This window comes from Nyctibius grandis, chromosome 6, assembly GCF_013368605.1.
Source record: "Nyctibius grandis isolate bNycGra1 chromosome 6, bNycGra1.pri, whole genome shotgun sequence".
Taxonomy (NCBI): Eukaryota; Metazoa; Chordata; class Aves; order Nyctibiiformes; family Nyctibiidae; genus Nyctibius; species Nyctibius grandis.
The window spans coordinates 70,206,964-70,226,638 of record NC_090663.1 but is presented as its reverse complement, the minus strand read 5'-3'; the positions used below and the strand labels follow the sequence as shown (position 1 = coordinate 70,226,638).

The 19,675-nt window shown below is 36.9% G+C and overlaps 1 protein-coding gene across 5 annotated transcripts in view; it reads left to right on the top strand.

Moving 5' to 3' along the window:
- The window catches only part of DCLK2 (doublecortin like kinase 2), an 87,564-nt gene that overhangs the window by 3,322 nt on the left and 64,567 nt on the right, over nt 1–19,675 (top strand). For all 5 annotated transcript variants that reach the window (XR_011048362.1, XR_011048361.1, XM_068402801.1 and 2 more), the window contains exon 2: nt 7,297–7,631. Coding sequence is in view for 3 of the 5 variants with exons in the window: in XM_068402801.1 (XP_068258902.1) it covers nt 7,297–7,631 (335 nt within the window). In the remaining 2 variants the exon portion in view is untranslated. The remainder of the gene's footprint in view (nt 1–7,296; nt 7,632–19,675) is intronic.

Here is a 19,675-nt window from a genome sequence, read left to right as displayed (position 1 = left end):
TTTTAATTTTCAGAAAGGAAAATAAAATTCAAGTGCTGTTATGTATGCCAGCTACTGGCTGAACACAAGACCGAACAAGGCTACTTGATGCAATCCCGATTTGACCAGTCTGTTTGCATGTCATCAGTGTTGCTGAACTGGTACAACGGAATTGCAGCATTTCAGGTTCAGTAGTGGCAGCTCTATGAAGTGAGCAAAAGGCGAGTGCTCAGCCACCCTTGCCAAGCCAGCAAGATCTGCATTAAACCTGCCACAACTCGAGCCTCTGTGTGTAGCTCTTGGACATTGATGTGCCCCAGTGTAGGCAAGCTCTTTAAGGCCTATTTGCCATTTATCAGGTTAATATCTGTCTGGGGTATAAAAGCTGGCAGTATCAAATTCTATATCATAGTAGTCCAAACTGGCTGAATTGAGTCACTGATTAATGCTTTTTGGGGTTTAGCTGTATTTGGCGATCTGTGTTACTGTTTATCATTTTAAGAGGAAAATAGCTAATGCACAGACATACTGTAGATTTCAAATATTAGTTACAGGTTGAGTCAGTTAAAAATTTGACCGGATCACATTTATTAGTCAAAAATTGACAGGCTCCATTTTAAGCATATTGCTTTTCTTAACTGATTAGGACAGTCAAAAAAGCATGCTCTGCTGGACCAGCCTTAGCAAATATAATTTATATTAACAGCCCCTGTAGATTAGGGAACATTATGGCTCATGAGTTTGACAGTTTTCATTGCTTTCTTAGAATGGGAGGAGTGAAGAATTTCATTGTCTGCTCCTGATCTTGTTTGAGCAGACAGATCCAGAGAGGGAATGGGAGTTGGGAATATTATGACTTTCTTATAGTTTTCTTTCTTTCAACTTTACTGTCAGACATTACACTACTTTTAAATAGGAGGTTCCCTGTATAATTTTATATTTTCCCTTCAATAGCAATGGTGGAATAATAGTTTCATTTTTATTCTCTATCCAAGTTAGTTTGTCTAAATCCTTCAGTTTTCTTTAAAAATGTAAGCTTCCTAAAGTATGACACAATGGTAATAGTAAGAACTGTGCAGTTCTTTAGTGCTGAGGTTTGTGTTTTACATTGATGTCAGTCGTGCTCTGTCTCGCTATGCTGTGCTTTCATTGTCTTGGTAGTGAAAGACATGGAGAATCCTGATTGTTAAGGTCTGCTGCAAAGCTGGGAGACGTTGGATTTTGTGAGAGGAAACCAAGTGTAGACTCTATTCCTGGCAAGAAAAGTTATGTTGATTTGGCATGTGGCAAGGAAATAGGTAGGCAGCATTGCTAAGAGTCTTTGTTCTTTCAACTGCAATGCTTAATTAATACAGTCCTTTATAAAACGTCAGTAGTTTCGTCTGCACAGTTGTGCAGACATTCGGCAGGCATCTGTAGGGAAGTCTTTGGGCAGGAGGTGGGAGGGTTCTGAGCAGGTCAGTCCTTATGCATGGTTGGGACATGTAGCACAGGACAGAATCTGCTTTAAAGAAATGGGCTCTGCCACACTAATACAGAGTAAACGAATGTTTTTGAAATGAGCTATTGAACAATCCAAGTATTTTCTGTCTTAGATCATTGTTATTGTTACTGCATGTTACATTTTAATCCTGCTTAAGTACCTGTGATTCTAGTCGATTCACACTGTTATATTAGGTCAAGAATATCTTTTCTTTTGTCTGGGCAAGCAGATGGTAACACCAAGTAGGCAGTTTGTATTTTTGCTTCTTCCAAAAGGTAAGATTACCTTCCTGTGCTAAAGCCAAAAGCTGTAATGCTTTAAAAAGAGGCAACTGTAGCAGGTTTGACAAGGAAAGGTAAAAAGGAAGGATAAAAGAAGGATTAAAAACGTTAAAAGCATATGCTTCCAAGTATATGTTCAAATCATTGTAGTTACATAGTCCCGGAGCAATGGGGTGTGGATGTGAAATATGGATGTAATTGTTAGTTAACTTCCCGTCCAAGGAAAATAAAATAGTTCCACCACTATGCATCTCCTAGTTCCAGGGACGGGAGAAATGTAGTTTACCTGAAAAGTTATTTACTTACTGTGGAGGAGGCATGTGGTATTAGGTGGGTTTGATACCAGGTGGTCTTAACGGTCTTATGAAAGCTGTTACCCTGCCTGAGCAGGGGGCTGGACCAGGTGACCTCCAGAGGTCCTTTCCAGCCTCAACTGTTCTGTGATTCTGTGAAAGCTTGTAGGAAGATGTCATCTGTACCTCCTGACTAAATAAAGTCAAAAGAACTAGGAGCAATTAGTCATCTGTTAAAATCCTGGTTGTCATCCCAGGTTTTAAAAAGTGCACGGGGAGCTTAAATGCTGTAGATGATGAAAGATTGTGACTTACACAGGGTTATTGGAGGTAATGTGAAAGGGAAGCAATTGTAGGAAACTGATGAGGAAGTTAGTTCTGTGAAAGGAAGGAGAGAGAGATCTAAATAACCTAATCCTTCATAAAAGGGGTTGTGTATTTTTTTTTTTTAGATCAGTCCTTTTATACATGCCATAAATATACTGTTCTGGAAATGTGCTGGGCTTTGTGTTACAGAACACAAAAAGAGTACTCTCCTGTGATTCCTAAAGTTAGAAGGCTGGTAGCCCTGATAACTACTGTGCTATACTGAATAAGCAGCTTTTGGCACCCTTGAAACTAATGAGTTCCACCAAAAGCAGCTGAGGAACGTGGGATGGATAGTTGAAATGTACCTAGAAACCTGCCCTTTCCGATGTGCTTCACAGGGGAACACACATTTAAAAAATACAGAGACTAATGGTTTTCTTTCTGTAGGCAAGTTTTTACCTGTGTCAGCTATATCATTCTCTGTTATGCAGTGTGTCATTTAAAAACATGATGCTTTATGTGACTCTCAGGAGATAGTAGTTAGTGCTTGTTAACACCTTCCAAAAAGCAAGCCGGAAAACCTTGTTCAGACACTTTTGTTTCGAATACCCCAACTCAGTTTTTTTGTGTGTTGTATGCCTAATTTCTTTCTTGCATTACCCACTACATGGTGTATCCATGGTTTGTTTTTTAACCTAATGCTAAGAAAAATGAAATATCTACAAGTCTTTGTTTTGTAGCCTCTTTTTTTAAGGACAAAAAGTCTGAATGTTTCTAGGCTATTTGTTAAATGCCTAACAGTGTGCTTCAACTCGCAAAACTTGTGCTGTGAAGAACCCCAAGTTATCAGGCAGCTGTGTTTCCTCAAACCTGCACATAGTTGCAGGTGATGTACACTTGTGATGCAGAAGGACAAGATATATCCTTCTTTTCCTATCAGTACCTAAAATTGGATGGCTGAATTTTGGAGAGTTCATGTGCACCCTGCTCTCTTTATCCCTGCCTTTATATCTTGAACGGTGAGCTAGGCATGTTTCCTGTGAGTAATGGTGTTGAAGAAACAGATTGCAAAAGAAAACCTTTGTAGATAAGTTTTTAAGTAAACAAAACAGTATTTAGGCAACTGATGGTCTATGGCTGTTTATCAGTCAGATTGACGAATATAGTCTTGTTTTCTCTTTTATCCAGTCTCTGTGTTCATCGTCTGTATTTTACTGTTGTGAGGGAATGGTGAGTATTATGTTTAGACTGTTAGCTCTCTGGAACTGGAATCCTTCTATGATGTGCTTAAACTGTATACACACTGCACACACACAGGTCATGGATAGTGCATCTGGTTATTAATGCAATGCAGGTGAATTATTTAGAGGCAGGTAATGTTTCCTTGATAATAGGCAATGTTTCATGTCTTCTAGTTGTTTTTCTAATGTTAACAAGACATAGAGAATCAGAAGTAAACTTACTCCATTTGTTGATTATATTGTGACCCAAAATATCAGCAGATGTTACTCATTTTAAGTGAGCATATGCCCCCTTTGAGGAATTTTTGGTAGTAGCAGCATTTCTTTGTGGAAGAATTGACACTTTTAGATTGCTCTGGGTGCTGTCATGAAGTGTCGGATGGATGGCACATATGCTCTGTTGAAATTATAATGCCAGCTTATAAGGAGGTTTAATACTTCTGCCAAAACTCCTCTGCAGCCTGGTTAAGCTTTCTGCTGTAGAATAGTTTGGCTGGCTTCAGAGTCCCAGCTGTAACCTCCATCTGTAATTCTGCATTAAAAAAAAAAAAGAAGAAAGTGTTGCTTAATAGATATTTCTACCTCATTAGTCTATAGTTTACTACTTTACCTGCAAATCTCAATGTAATATTAGTGACTAGCTTCACAGTCTGGTCTTAAAACTAGGGAGATGATTCATGTTAATGCTAATGTTGTAAGCTAAGACATGGTATTTATTTCCAGTAACGTAACTGCTGTGACTATGTGCCAGTTAAGGCTAGTGTGCATTGGCTTTCAAATCTTTCAAGACTATAAATGGAAAGTGGGCCTTCAAACCATAAAATTGGCCGTATCGAAGTCAGAAATGTAAATATCTGAAGTATTGTTTATGCCTATTTGTGGAGTTGTGTCAACTTTCTAGAGCTGGCAGATATGCAAATAACTGATCAAGATGCCACTGAAGTCTCAGAAAAGATTTTCTTAGTAATTGAGGTGATATGTATTTAGGTTAGACACATGAAAAATCTCATTCAAGGCAGTTAGTGAAACAGCCAAACTTATTTATGCATGTGATTTTAACTGTAAAGTTATCTGTTACTTTGTTAACAGTGTTTGAAATCAGTTTGACTGGTTTAAACCCACAAAAAAATGAAGTGCTGTACAAATATTGGTTTTCTGGGAGAGTGTGGAGATTATCAGAAGTATGTATTTATACATTAATCAATCCCAAGCAGATTTAAAATCAGGTCATAAGTGAAAGCTGTGAGCAAATATTATATATATCATTACACTTTCAGGTTTTTACCTACAAAATATAGAGTAAAAGATAATACTCTTACAAATGACTTGATGTTTCTTTGAAACAGACATATGTGAGGTCATCTCATCCAATGTCTTGCTCAAAGCAGGTCCGATTAAATCGGATTGCTTGGAGACTTGTTGCAAGTTAGCATGTCGTGTTCTGAGGCAGCATAAGCTTCTAGGCCACCACCGTTCTTCTTAAGTTGTGTGTTGGTCTATGAATATGAGAAGGAGTGATGGGGATGAGTGAAGAGGAAGGATACAGGCAAGGCAGTGGCATCCATAAAACCTCACACCGAATTGTTTCTTTGTACCTCAGTGGAGTACAGTGCCAGTGATGTTTGTAGAGGCAGAACTGGCTGCAAAACTTTCCCAAACAAAATCATGTTAACTTGACTCAATTATAATCTGTTTTCTTTCCAGTACAGCAAGTACACTTTCAAGAAGGCCTAAATACAAGATAAATTAGAAAGCAGTGTAATTGGTATGGGAAAAGAAACATGAAAAAGTCTTTCAGATCACAGTAATTCTTCTGAGGTTTGAAAGTAGTTTGCTATCTTGCTTTTAGAATAAGCTACACAACTTCTAAGCTAAATCAGCTCTCCAAACTAGAGTTCAGAAAGTAAAAATATTGTTTTAAAGTTTTCTAGTGTGTATCTAAACATAGGTATACATTTTGTAACTTCTACAACTTCTACTGTCCAATAGATGCATGTATACTCTTTACTCCCCTTGCTGTGTATATAGGAGGTGAGTTGGTTTGTTCCACCAGTGACCTTGAACGTGTAGCTTTAGTCTTAGAACAGGCTAAGCTTTTTAAGGTATAGGTAGCTCTTCTGCCTGGAGGAATGGTGTGTTCTGTCAGTATGGAATGCTTCTTTTTCATCCTTCTGGCAATACCTGCTTCTTCAAGAAAGTCTTTGGATGACCTTTTGTGAGATCTCAAGGATGAGGGTTACAGAAATAACCAAGAGTTAAAGATATCCTTTATCATGGTCTACATCTTGAATATTGCTGTCAGACATTAAAAGAGTTGTGGTAAACAGCAAACAGCAGTTAGAAGAGAAAACTGTCCTCTTCTGACAAAAAAAAAGCCAGTTAGTCTCCACCCTTGTGTTATGCCAAGGAATGGAGAAAAGTAACAAATTCCTTAGGTCTGCATCATGGCTGACACCACTTACAAATAATTTGATATAAAAGTGTATATTACTAGCCTGTGATAACATTTTTTTGTCCTCTGACCGTCCTTTCATGACTTCAGGAGATATCAGCAGTGCAAGCTTTGAATTAGGAAAGAAATTAAAATGGGGAGGTATAGATGTCATTTCATATATCTGTACTCTCGGAGTCTTAGTTGTGGCCTCAGCAGGTGTGTGTTGGTCTAAAAGATGTTGAAGTGAATACATTTCAACAGTGTATCCTTGGCATACAGGCAATAACTCCTGGTAAATTTATGTGTCCTTCAGGGCAAGGATCTTGAGATGCTTGAACTTTATTCTATTAAAACTTGCTCCTTTTAAAATAATTCATTATTAAATATAGGTATGTGTGTACACATCTTGAAGTATGTACTTGAGGAATATACAGGGAAGGACCTGGACATTTGCTGCAAGAGAATGCTCTGAACGTCATGTATTGTGAGCTCAAGTAATTCAAGCACTTGCAAAAAGACTCTGCAGTCAGAACTTATGATCCAAAAGAAATGGGAAATATCTTCAACCCTCTCATTACCCTTTACTGTTTTTATAATTTCTTAACCAGAGGTTTTTTGAAACCTGTTGTCCTGATTTTGTGGGGATAAAATTTATAGAATCACATTTCTGTTACATTTTGTTTCAGTTTGTGGCCAGCCATGGTATGGTGATCAAGGCCATCAGCAGTGAAAGCCAGGGCAGCTGCCCCAGGCTGGCCCACAGGTGTATTCTGTAACATTAATGTCAGGTTCACTATAAATGGGAAAGCTGGGGGGGGCCTCTTTTTGCTCTGCTCTCCTCTCCCTCTTTCTTCTTCTTAATGATTGCTGTCTCTGGAATGACTTGCCACCACTCTATGGGCTAAGTATAATTTTGTGTCTTTTGTATTAGCATCAGTATTGGTTTCCTTATTTTATTAAATCTGTTTAAACTTTAACCCACGAGTCTCTCTCCTTTCCCCAATTCCCTTTCTCAGTTGGAGTGGGGACATTGGGTGATAGAACAACTGGTTAGTGTTTAGCCCTGGTGCAGGCTAAATGAAGACACCTGTTAAAACCACTGTATGAGAGTATTGTTTGGGTGGAAAGCTCTGATAATTTACAGTCCTCCATTTAAAATGGCCTGCAGTTGAAATACAGGAAAATCACTCCTCTGAAAAATGTGTCATTTTTTTTTAAATTGACAAAAAATAGCTGCAAAACTCCTTAAATTATGAAAATGTCATCTTCTTTTCAGGTGAAAGTTATGTATGTGCATCCAATGAACCGTATCGCAAAGTTGATTACACCAAGAATGTCAATCCGAACTGGTGTGTGAACATAAGGACTGGGTCCACTCGATCCTTGACATCTTTGACATCCACAAAGAGTGAAGTGAAGGAGAGTAAAGATTTCATTAAACCCAAATTAGTGACTGTTATTAGGAGTGGAGTAAAACCACGGAAAGCTGTGAGAATTCTGCTGAATAAGAAGACTGCTCACTCCTTCGAACAGGTCTTGACGGACATCACAGAAGCCATTAAGTTAGATTCGGGTGTAGTCAAGAGACTTTGTACACTGGATGGAAAGCAGGTAGGAGAATAAATCGCTGTGACCATCTAATAATTCTGAGTTAATCTAAGGTACTTTGTTTTTCTAACTTATTACTGTATATGTTTTAACCTGCTTCTGAATAAGGACAACTTTTAGAATTCGTACTAAAATATTAATATCTACCAAAAAATTAAAATTTTATATAATGCAAAAGAAGCTGACCACTTAACATTCTAAGTAAAAAAAAAAAAAAATCTTTGTTCGTACACTAACTCTGTTCCATTGCTAAAAAAAGTGCCTGTTGATTAAGTAATACAGTTTATCTGAAACCTGTGAAAGGGAACTTGTTAAAATACATATGTATTTTCAGAAGCAGAGTCATGTTTTCAGACTACTACATAGCGCTGAGTGGTATAAGAAAAACATTGCTGCCTCTTTCCATTTCACTTCCACAGATTGCTATTTTAAGTAGCAAAGGGACTGAAATGTCTTTCTGGAGGTAGTAACTGACATGACTTAAGGTCAAGAATTTTATCTGAAATGAATAATTCTGTGGTGGCAGTTGTATCAATTTGCTTTTGCTTTTAGTTTTACCACTGCAAAAACATGCTGCCAGGATTAATGATGCGGTAGGTCTTTTATTCTCACTCAAAATATAAAGGAGTGGCCCACAGAATGTTCTGCTGCACCAGGTAAAAGTGTCAGGGATACATTTGCTGTTGATCAGTGAGGCTAATGACTCTGCCCTTCACAGAACAGGTACTTTGATACTTTTATTTGACACTGATGTGGAACTTTGACAGCATTGTGAATTTAGTAACACAGAGCAACACAGGCTGCCAAGTAGATCACATTCAGTATCAGGTTCCTGGACTATTGTATTGTTGACTAAATATTAGGATCCTTTCTCATTCACCAGGTATTTTTGCACACCTGCATACCTATATATTTGCATGAACTACTTGTAAAAGTTTCAATTGTGTTCAAACAGAAGTGGGAATTTTTAGTGTCAAACTTTTTATAATGGCTGAAATCCTAAAGACTACTTAAAAAGCACCTTTTTATGTTGAAAGTTGCTAGGAGATGTATTGCAGAACAAGTGCACTTACTGAGATTGTCTTGATATGAGGTCTGTCTCTGGTTTTGTGTGCTGTGGGTACACATAATTAAGTACTTGGAAAGAACTTCTTTTGTTCTTTGGTATTAAATATAGCGAGGCAAATGCATCACTGAGACTCTTGATTTTCAGTATTTAGTGGCACTATAATATGCTCTTTAGTTCTTCTAATAGGTTTGATTTTTAATGAGATTTGTTAACGAGATTTGTTAATAGAGAATCCTTTCTAGGAACATCCAAAATGTGATTTAGTCATGTTTAATTTCATTCATAATAAAATAGCTTTGAGGATATTTATTATACAGTAATTAGTCTCTTCTGACCATGAAGTCTTATGTTACTGTCTCAGATAAGATGATTTTAATGTTCTCAAGCAAGTAAATAGAGTCAGGAAAGGAAACTGCAAAAATGAGGATGCTCAGTTCAGATTCACCTCTTCTATTGCATTGTTAATACAGTAGAAACTCACTGGTCTGCATTGATGTGGAAGATGGAGTAGTGCATCAGGAATCAATAAAATTAATTAACACTAAATCTCACATGTGTTGCTTTCATGTTACAGTCACCCATGGTGGTCGATGGCTGTCTTCAGTCCACAGTGAGGATGACCAATCATTAGAAATCTTATTCAAAATAAGTATAAGATTTCTAATTGCTGCAGTATATTCTCCTGCCCTTCTATGGTAAAGGCAATAATCAAACTTGGACTGCAGTTGCAGATGTAGGTATTCTCAAGCAGGATTGGGAAATCCGTAGTTCTCACTGCTAACAGCCTGCAAATAGCAGCTCCTTACAACTGCCTCTCTGTGTAAACTCTTTCAGCAGTAGTAGTGCATAAGTGTGGCGACCTCCCTTCCCTTTGGAAGAAGGGCCTTTTTCTTTTCTATGGACTTTAGGAAGGAGCCTTTGCTTGCACAACCATAGTGTAATTTTTTTCTTCTTTGTTCATTGCTGGTATATGTAGAGGTTGATGCCCAAGGGTTTTGTGGGGTTTGGCAAATAAAGAGTTGCTTTGCTGCCAATTACCAATTGGTGGAAATTTCTGAGCCTATTTTCTCTAATGTAGTAATTGCTTATTCTTCTAAATCTGCTAGGGAGGCAGATCTTTTATGTTTGTTGTAGTGTTGGCACAGCTTGAAAGGCAACCATTAAAAAAAAGGCATTTTGAAAATGGCTATGTTCCTATAAATGTAGCTCTTGTGTTTCTTGGGGTTTTGTTTTTTTCTTTTCCCTGCTCCTTCATATTTTTATCTTTGACGAAATATATATTTTTTGCATTTTTTAGTGAGCAAATAGGTTTAGGCTGTATTTTCTGCTTAATACAGAATTGATACTGGAATTCAGGTGTATAAAACATGCATGTATAAAATTTGTATCCTTTTATTAGGGAATATAGTGTTCTATTAACTTTTGGGGCAATTTTGTTTTCCAATAGAACTATTTAACATGTAGTAAGAAATGATGATGAAACCAGTGATCTATGAAGAACTCTTTTTAATTTTGAGCAGTATAACAGAAAGGATGTCCTGAAAATAGTTAGTTACTCTTCTGACTTCATTAATCTTGACTGTAGCAAATCTTGATGATAATAGTAATGCAGAGAATAAGATCCATGTCGGATACTTTCTTTGATTCTTATGTATGAAGACAGACAAGTATCTAGCTTTTAATTGTAAGATTTTATAACATCTACAAGGTTTCCTTTTATCTTCAGTTTCAATATGGATGCTGTAACTTAGAATATTAGTGCTTTGTAGCCTCAATTACAGAATCTTTTTTAACTACATAGGTGCAAGGCTGACTTTTCTCTTTTAAGCTGTTGAGCAACCAACTTTTTTTACCTCTCAAGACTTTAGTGATGGTTTCTATGTGAGGAAAAATATTCCTGTATAAAAGTAACTAGGCTTTAACTCTGCAGTGCAGGCTTCTGCTGTTCCAGTCTTTGTGCTTCTGACATTGAGGTTTGCCTAATACATTTACTTGACCAAAGTGGTTTCCTTACTTGGCTGCATTTTTCCTTTCTATTGTTTGCTGGAATCTGTCACTATCCTACTGTGAAGCAAGGACAGTCGGACTGAAACTTCTCCAGTTGGGAAGTTAACCCTTTGTTATCTCAGAAGAGAATGAAGGGTTCTATCTTGCTAAACAAGCTTCAAGCTTCAGGCATTGCAAAGTGGAGGGTAGCAACTTAATGGTAAATTACCTGTGCTAATTGTTTAAAAGAATATAATGTATGGGACGTGTGTGTGGGGAATTTTCTGTGAGAAACTCAGAAAAAGCCATACAGAATTATGAAGCATGTATTGTTTGACACACAAAAGAAAATTAAATCTTCACTGAAGGAAGACAGTAACTTTTTAAGCTTGCGTTGTGTTGCAGCTTCGCGGATTAATATCGATGACAGAATTGAAAAGGTGGATGAGCCACCTTTTCTGTACTCTATTCCCAAAATAGTGAGAATATACTACAGATAAGTCTTATTTTAAAGGTCTTTTTTGATGGGCCACAGGGTATGTTGGTGGCTCTCTCTGAAACCAAAAGCTCCCTAATTTTCTGTTAATGAAATTTTTCATAAGGTGCTCATTAAAAGTAAATGAGTAACTGAAGAAGACAGATGTTATATTTGGAAGTATTCATCAGAGTCATCATGCTGTTCTCTCAGTAATTTTTTATTTTCCAGTGACAGATTTGAAAGTTCTTAGTAGAGATGATAACTTCTGTAAACTAAATTTTGTATTTGCTTTGTAGTGGAAATACTAAGGACACCAACTGGAGCTATTATCATACATACCCATCATAGAAGGCAGAAACCAGAACAAGGGATGAGCAGGAGAGATCTCGTTTATTAGTACAACTGATATTCCCCATATTCTTCTTTCAATTCTTTTGGCACAGAGGCTTCTGTCATTCAGATCTGAAAACTTCCATTAATATAGTGTTTTTACTAGAATCTTAATCTCAGTGAGAGCTGACTATTTAATACTGAGACAAGTTTTAGAACATGAATTTTGTTTTTCTCAGTTTTCCAGTTTTTTATGCAAAGTCATACTTGAATGAGATATTTTTTTTAATTTTATTGCAGTTAACTGAGTAGTTTTAGCAAATACTTAGCTTTAGTTCAATTCTCTCCTGCCTAATGACAGTAAAAGGCTACTTGGTTTTTGACTGTATCTTATTCATCAGCAGTACACTTCTTTTTTTTTAAGAAACCAGGCACTAGGATTTAGGTGTACTCTTTTTTTTTTTGTTTTAAGTGTCATTTAATTGTATTGTTACATCACTGTCTGATATCTCATTGCAGGCTGAGAAACAACTGTAATAGAAACTTGCTTCCATGTTAGCAGGCATTGTATCTAGTTGACAGCCACTGAAACCAAGAGAAGTCTTTATCTTAGGTCTCAGATTCTAACCTAGTATAAGCACTTTCACAAATGTATTGGAAATGGCACAGATTTGAATTTCTGCTACAGGCAATTTTGCAAGCACATAGAAAGCTCCAACTTTTGTGCAGTTCTAGTTCTGCTGAAATTTGAAACAGCACTTTAAGCTGAAATGTTACATTAACCTGCAAGTGTGAGCGGAAAAAAACCCCTTAAGCCCTTGCATTCTTCACAACTCTTAAAAAGGCTTATATACTGTTATAGAGGAATGTCAGTGGCAGCTGCAAAGAGAGTGATTCTCTGCATTGCAGATCCCACAGAAGTTTGGCGTTCGTGGGCAAGGAGTCTTTCCTCACCTAGCTTTAAGACTTTGAACAGTAATTATAGTCCTTGCATTCATCTTAAAGGCTGAGGGTCAGAAGAGGCAGAGTCAACTTTTAGAAAGCAATTTAAAATTTGCCAAAGAAACTGCAGCAGACTACTTGGTGATTTGACACTATGGGTATGATTGACATTATAACTACCAAATGAGTAGATATGTTGGATAGAAAGGCTTTTCAGAATTCGTGGTTGATGTCCACAAGAAAAAAAAAAAAAGGCATGTTAATCTGCGTATTATGTGGCAGATTACACAAATGGGAGTTATGTCTACTTGGTGGGGGAGGGGATCGCTGCAGTCTTTACATTGATTTATAAGACTTAAATATCAGCAGAGTGTGTGCAACATCGTATGAGAGAATGGGAACAGAACCATTTTCTTTGAGACCTCTTGATGCAGCAGTGGATAGCCCTGCAACATAAGAGTGGAATATCAACTTGAAAACCATATATATTGTTGGCTTGGGTTTGTGGGGGTTTTTTGTTTGTTTTGTTTTTTTTTTTACCTGACGGGTCCACAAGCAAATGTGTGAGAAAGAGTAAAACATATTGATGGAGTTGCAACCAGAAGTAGTATTTGGATTGTCTTTAAAAGAGAGAGACTAGAACTTCCGAGAGAGAGACCTTCCAAGAGAATGGGAACTAAGTGGCCTGGGAAATTAAATCAGAAAAGACACACACTTACAGTACAGAAGAGGAAAAGAAAAGTACATACTAGATGTTGTCAAGAACAATGTTTCTCACTCACTGGATGGACATGAGACAAAACCAATGTGGAAGAGCTAAAGATTACTTCCCAAGGCATTGGAAAACCCTGAAAAAGAGTATAGAGGAGTCCTGGAAGAGTCTAATCATCCTGCAGCTGATGTTCATTGGATGAGATGAGTGTCCCTAAGGTTGAGCTAAATAAACTTCACTCTGAGACTTACAGGGAAAAAACTGAGGAAGCAATACTGTGAATCACTTGCTGATGGTTGGCTGGATGCTTTTCCCCTTTTATGAGTAAATACGTAGCAGTGGAACACCTCTATCACCTAGAACTTGAAAAGTTCCACTTATCTGGTACAGTTACCTTTATGTGGGCTATAGGCTAGAAGAGCTCTGACATAGCATCTGTCTGTTCAGGGAGCGTGCTGTTTTGGGTTGAGCTCAGGACACAAAAAGCTTTCACAGAATGTATGATGCGAAGGTTTCGGAGCGGGGTTTGTTTTGTTTTGCTGGTGGTGTTTTTTTAACAATAAAGAGTTATGAAACAATGACTTGACTGGGGAGAGAGTCAAGGGGAAGAAAACAATAGTGGCTACTTCCTTGTATCTGAAGTAAGCTTTTTGACATTGTCTTTTCACATCAGTCAGCTAAGGAAGCGTGGTTTAGAAAAAATGCACTACTTACTGGATGCACACTTGGAATACTGTTGTTCTGAATCATTATTGATGATTCACTGCCAAAATGGAATATTATATTGAGTGGAGGTCAATGAATGCTTGTCTATACTAGTCACTGTAAATGACCTGGAAGATGGAATGGAGGATATGCTTAATAAGTACAAAGAACACACCAAACAGATGAGCACAGGAAACCTGGACAACAGAAAATTAGAATAATCTTGACAAACTGCAGAAATAGCTTAGGATAAGGCAGGTTGAGTAATCTTAGACTCACTGGTTATTAACAATGCAGATAGGAAATGGCAGGTAGTTCTGGTTGAAGTGGTAAAGGATCACAGCTGAAGGTGAATCAATGGTGTCAATGGTTGTGCATAGGAGAGGAAAGACAACATCCATACAGAAGGTATGGTCAATCATCTTGTTTCTGGTGTACGTCAGGTGGCCATTCTGCTCTGTCTCAATGCAATGATAGCAGCAAGAGACAGCTTTATTATGGAAAATCCAGAGAAGAGTGAAAACAATTAAGAAAACATGTTCTGTGAAGAAAGAATGAAGGAAATGTGATTGCTTAGACTAGAGAAAGATCATCAATAATTTTTTGGAGGATGAACAAAAAAAAAATATCAGCAAAGAAAAAGGAAATGACTTCTGTGTCTTCCCTGTTTGCAGGAAAAGAAATAATAAGCTTAAAGTTAATCAGATCCAGTGGAACTCAGTGGTAAATAGTCACTGTAAAATTAAGATTAATGAAGATTTGTTTTTTGTTGGAGCAGCTAAATGAGGTCTAACAGTCTCTGAGATTTCTGAAAAATTTTTGTTTGGTTGGTTTTGAGTGTTTTCTGTAACTAAAGGCTATCTACAACTTTGGAAAAGCTGTTGAGCTACAGATAAAATAGCAAAAATCTGAAGCCATTTAACATGAAAATGTGCATGTATACACACCTGCGTCCCACAAAGAATTCATGTGGCTGGTCTTACAGTTAGAGTAAGTTTTTTCCCAATGCTAGAAAACCTCTTCTAATATTTGATATGAAATGAGATTTAGGGGAAGTTAGGCTTGTGCTAGAGGCTACAATTTTTTCAGAGAACAACTGTGGATAGATGTCTGTCTAGTCAGTATGGGATGCAAATCTTGCAAGTCTAAGGAAAACAAAAGAATTAAGGTGGCCCTACTGTTGAGGAAGTCTGTATGACAGGAAATTAATTCATCCATGGACACCGCTACGTGATATTTTTGCTCAGACTTTCAATCGGTATGCTCAGAACTGGAAGCTGTGGTTATTCGTCCATGGACACAGAAATATTCCCATCTGTAGTTATTTATGGAAGGAAATGTTATCTGAAACTAACCTGAAATTAACCATGCCGTGTCATAGATGCAGGGATCTGAAAAATACCATAAATATGAAAATACAGAGATCTTTTTCCAGCTACAAATCTTGTCATGGAACACCTTCTAAAGCATTTTCATTACACGCAGTAGTACAAAGGCCCCAGGCAGATAATGTGTGGTTTAGGATTTACCCAAGAAAATGTTTACAATTTTTATCACAGTTGTCAGAGGATTGTATTACCAGACCAATTACCATTTGAGGAAAAAGGAAAATGCAAAATGGGAAAGATTTTGTTTAGAAGTAACAAAATTATGATGCTTAAGGTCCTACAAAAAAGTATTAGAAAAGAAACAGAACCTTGAACACCTAATGAGTCATCTCAGAAGAGTATCTTAAACTGACAGTGAACAGTAATGCTGAGGAAGCTCTTCAGCTTTGTTGCATATGCAAAAAGTAAAGGTTATGCCATGTGAAATGACCACAGTCTAGTACTGGAAAACTTGGGAACAAAGGTCTTTAGAATTGAGGGGGGAGTAGGGATAAGGAACCACCTGTATATATTATTCTTACTTTCTGGAGATCAATAACCCAAAATATAGTACAGATGAAGCAGAGAACGTACATCTCTCTCCTCGCCACAAGGATGCATAATTCTAGCTTTGGGGATGTGGTGAAGCGTTACTGAGAATGTAGTGGCTGGGGTCTGCTGGGTGTGAATTTAGTCTTTTCAGTGAGGTAAGGTTTAGATATGTAATTAGTAATACCCACTGCCATCAAAATAACAGGTTGGTGAAGTGGGATGTTAAAATAATAGAGTATTTATCAAAAGGAACGCAAAATCAGACCCTGATTCGAAGTCAGCACTTATGGCAACTTAAAAAAATTGCTGATATTTTAGCTAAAAGCAAGCATGTGTGTCCTGTTAAAAGTGACATCCAGCTAGCTGGAGTCTTTGTGGATCTATAGAGAGAATAAATCCTACTGGGTTTTCAATTTTTGTCTGTGCACACCAAGAGCTGACAGCACTTAATAAAAATGACATGCTGCACAGCGTGGGAAACAATCGCTGCAAAAATAGTGGTGTCACCAGTAGTAACGTTGTATCTTTGTTGATGTATGATTACAGTAATTTTAGTGCTGGGTTACAGAAATGGTGTGCATGGCTCTTGGAATAAAAGAGCGGTATGCAGTCATTGTCTGCCATCTGCCATGCTAAAGATCAAATCACATGACTTGGAAACTAAACCTTGGGAATTTGTTGTGTCCCGCTGAGCCTGGCCATTAACAGATAATTAGTCTGGTAAAAATCTTTTGAATTCATTCTGCAGCTGTCATATGCCAGATTAGGATTTGTGTCACAGATTCCTCATTACTTTGAGATCTTGGAATTTTTTTTCCTGTAATTAAATTACCCTGTGTTACTTCAGTAAACAGTTCTTGCATTATCACATTTAAAGATGCAAACGTTTCTTTAAGAAGCCTGTTATGCCTTACAGTGTAAAGCTATTTACCAACCACATATGAAAGGGTTTCAAGGTTGAATTTTCTCCATTCCTGTTCATAACAGACTATAAGCAGACTTTCTAGTTTTAAGATTTGTCTTTCAGGTTGTCGGGTTGATGGATCTGTTACAGTAGCTGCTTCTTGGTTGGTTGTGGTCAGATTGTCAGCATCTCTTAAGTCTATTAAAGCAAAAATACCGAAATCTTAATATATGAACTTTTCTTCTAGATTTGTACCAATTATTAAGAAAAATGGCATTCTCTTCCGTAATAAATTAATGGCAGGAAACATGAAACAGTTTGTCAGAGAGAGGAAAGGAAATATTCATCTTTAATGTTTAAAATATTGCTAGCTGATTAATTTGCAATGAACCTTTAAACACAGTAGTCTGAAGACTCTGAAGGGAAAGTAATGTTGAAGTAATAGCAACACAAGCCAACTTTTAAAAGCAAAGAGCTTCCCAGCACTGAAATGGAACATTGACCCTGGTTGTGGCTTGAAGTTAGTAAGCTTTGCATAGGAAGGAGTGATAATCAATGTTTTCACTGTAGGCAGTGAAATTCAGTGTTCTTGTAGCAGTTTTCCTGTTTACAAAGTCAACAATCATTTTCTTGTTGTGCAAATATGCAATCTGTGCCATGTTCTTAAATATTTATTTTGTTCATACTTATTTGGTGTTTTATTTATTGATACATGACACAGGGTATCTCTGCAATTGTGGAAGGCTTTTTGAAGAAACTAAAATATTTCAGAAGAAAGAAAAAAGAATAGAACATAATTTGTAAACTAAATGGCAAGTTAGAATTTTGGGCTGGTAGGTTTGGCATTTCTTGGCTTTACCCTTCTTATCTCTAACCTCCAACTCAACTAATATTTAGTTAGGGAGTTCCAGGCTGGATAGAAGTATTGGAAAATAGCCAGTTAGTTAAGAAAAAGAAAGATGGTGGAGTACCAGACAGCCAGAATCCTCTTTAAGTGCTTTCTGAAGGTGCCATTTTCTTGGATGTGGAAAACTTGCAGTTTCTCTTTTAAAGAAATCAAGGTTTTGGCTCATTTAAATTTGAATATAATTGAACAAGAGAGATTCAAACATAGATAAATGTGGAGACTGCATGGCTGAGAATATCCCATTGCCTATATTGGCATTGGCAATCTCATATGCTTTATGTCCAGAATAGTTCACAAGAATGTCCACTGTGTCCTTCTCCTATGCACTGATAGTCACAAATCCATCCCCAGGACCTGTAACAAAGTGAAGATTGCTAATCCATGAACATTCAGGACTTTGCTGTTTGTGTGTTACAGAGAAAGAGTGGGAGAGATGAAAAATGTTCTTTATATCCTCAGCACCTACACTGCCAAGTAATTTTAGATGAGCCATTCCAAAATAATTCTAGAAATTGGACAGCGTTCTGGCTTTCTGAGCAAAGAGAACACACTGGTGTACCTGACATCTGATGCAGAAAACTATCTCTGCAAACAAAATCCATATACCACAGTTGGCTTTATATGAGCATAAGAGGAAACATGGCACAGTGAAGGTTCCTGGTGGACTTACGTATTCTGGCCAGTTCTTATTGTGGCTGACTTTTTGCCTCAAAGGGAAAAATATTCTCTCCACTTCACTGGAGCTGAGGGGTTAAGCAGGGAAATCTGTCTGTCTTCTGCAGGTACCTGTGCAAGCTCTGATACAGAAGATTAGTCTGTAAAAACTTATGTATTAGAGCATATTTGTAATATTTATGTTAATATAGACTTGTAAATTTTATAATATGTTTTATATATTTTTACTTAAAGCATAAATACAGTAAAATCAGTATTGTAAGTTTGTGAAGTCTAAGAGGAAGAAGATGAACAAATTATGGAATCTGATTCACAAATCTCTGTGTTTTGTCCTTGTTTTCATACACAAACAATAAAATTTCCTGCAGTTTTAGTACCAGAGTGGCTGTTGCTATAGACAATGAATTTGTTATTACCTGCAGTCCTTGAAGTCCGATGCCTGCTTAAGAACACACTTCTAGTTCAAGTGCTAATCCTTCTTCACTGAAAGGGATTTGTTCTTGCTTTTGGACTGACTTACCTAATTGGATGTGTGAGAACTTCATCATTGTCTTCTGCCACACATTATCAAGAAGCCCATGAGAGAAGGTGCAGTCCAAGATGCAAAGGTGTTTGCTGAGGAGTTTTTAGGATCTGAAAGGGCTTCAAATACTCTTTGAATTAGAAATTATTATACAGATTTCCTTGGTTTTGACACATGAATAAGTTTTGATTTCTTTCAGCATACTTCATACATCATCTACTTTTCAAATATTTTACTTTAAAAACATTTATTTATGATACTTGTATTTAAACAACTTCTTTTTCCTCCCATATCTATGTCACTAAACATACAAAATTTAGAACATTTTATTATAGTATTATAGTAAGTGGGTGAATGAAGGTGTTTCATACTACGACTTATGAATTGGACACTCGGGTGGAATTTCCAAGGTAACTATCATGGCTTACTCACGTATTTTGGCAATAATCAGTGTGAGGTGAAAGTTTCTGTTCCTTGAACTTCTGTTTCGCAACTTTATTTTACCATCACAGTAACTCCATCTTCAATATATATGTATCTTAATATATGGGAGATATAAAATAAATGCTAATATTAGGAGTGTTCACTGGTCATAATATTGTATAACAATTTTCTTGCCAAAAACTGCATGTAGAGAAGTGCAGATTAGATGGATGAACGTTTTTATCTTTTTTTCTTTTTAAAGGAAGTCTTTCATCTTCATTTAAGACCTATGTAATAAAGTATGATTGACACTACACATATTAATGGAAATAAAACTTACCAAATATAATTTTGTTTGTTTCAATACAAATCAAAAGACACGAGCAGAAAATTATCAAAAGCACTGAGACATTATGTAATGCTAAAAGTGGTTAGGAGTTTAGCACCTTTCTTAGTCTTGTCTGAGTCTTTCAA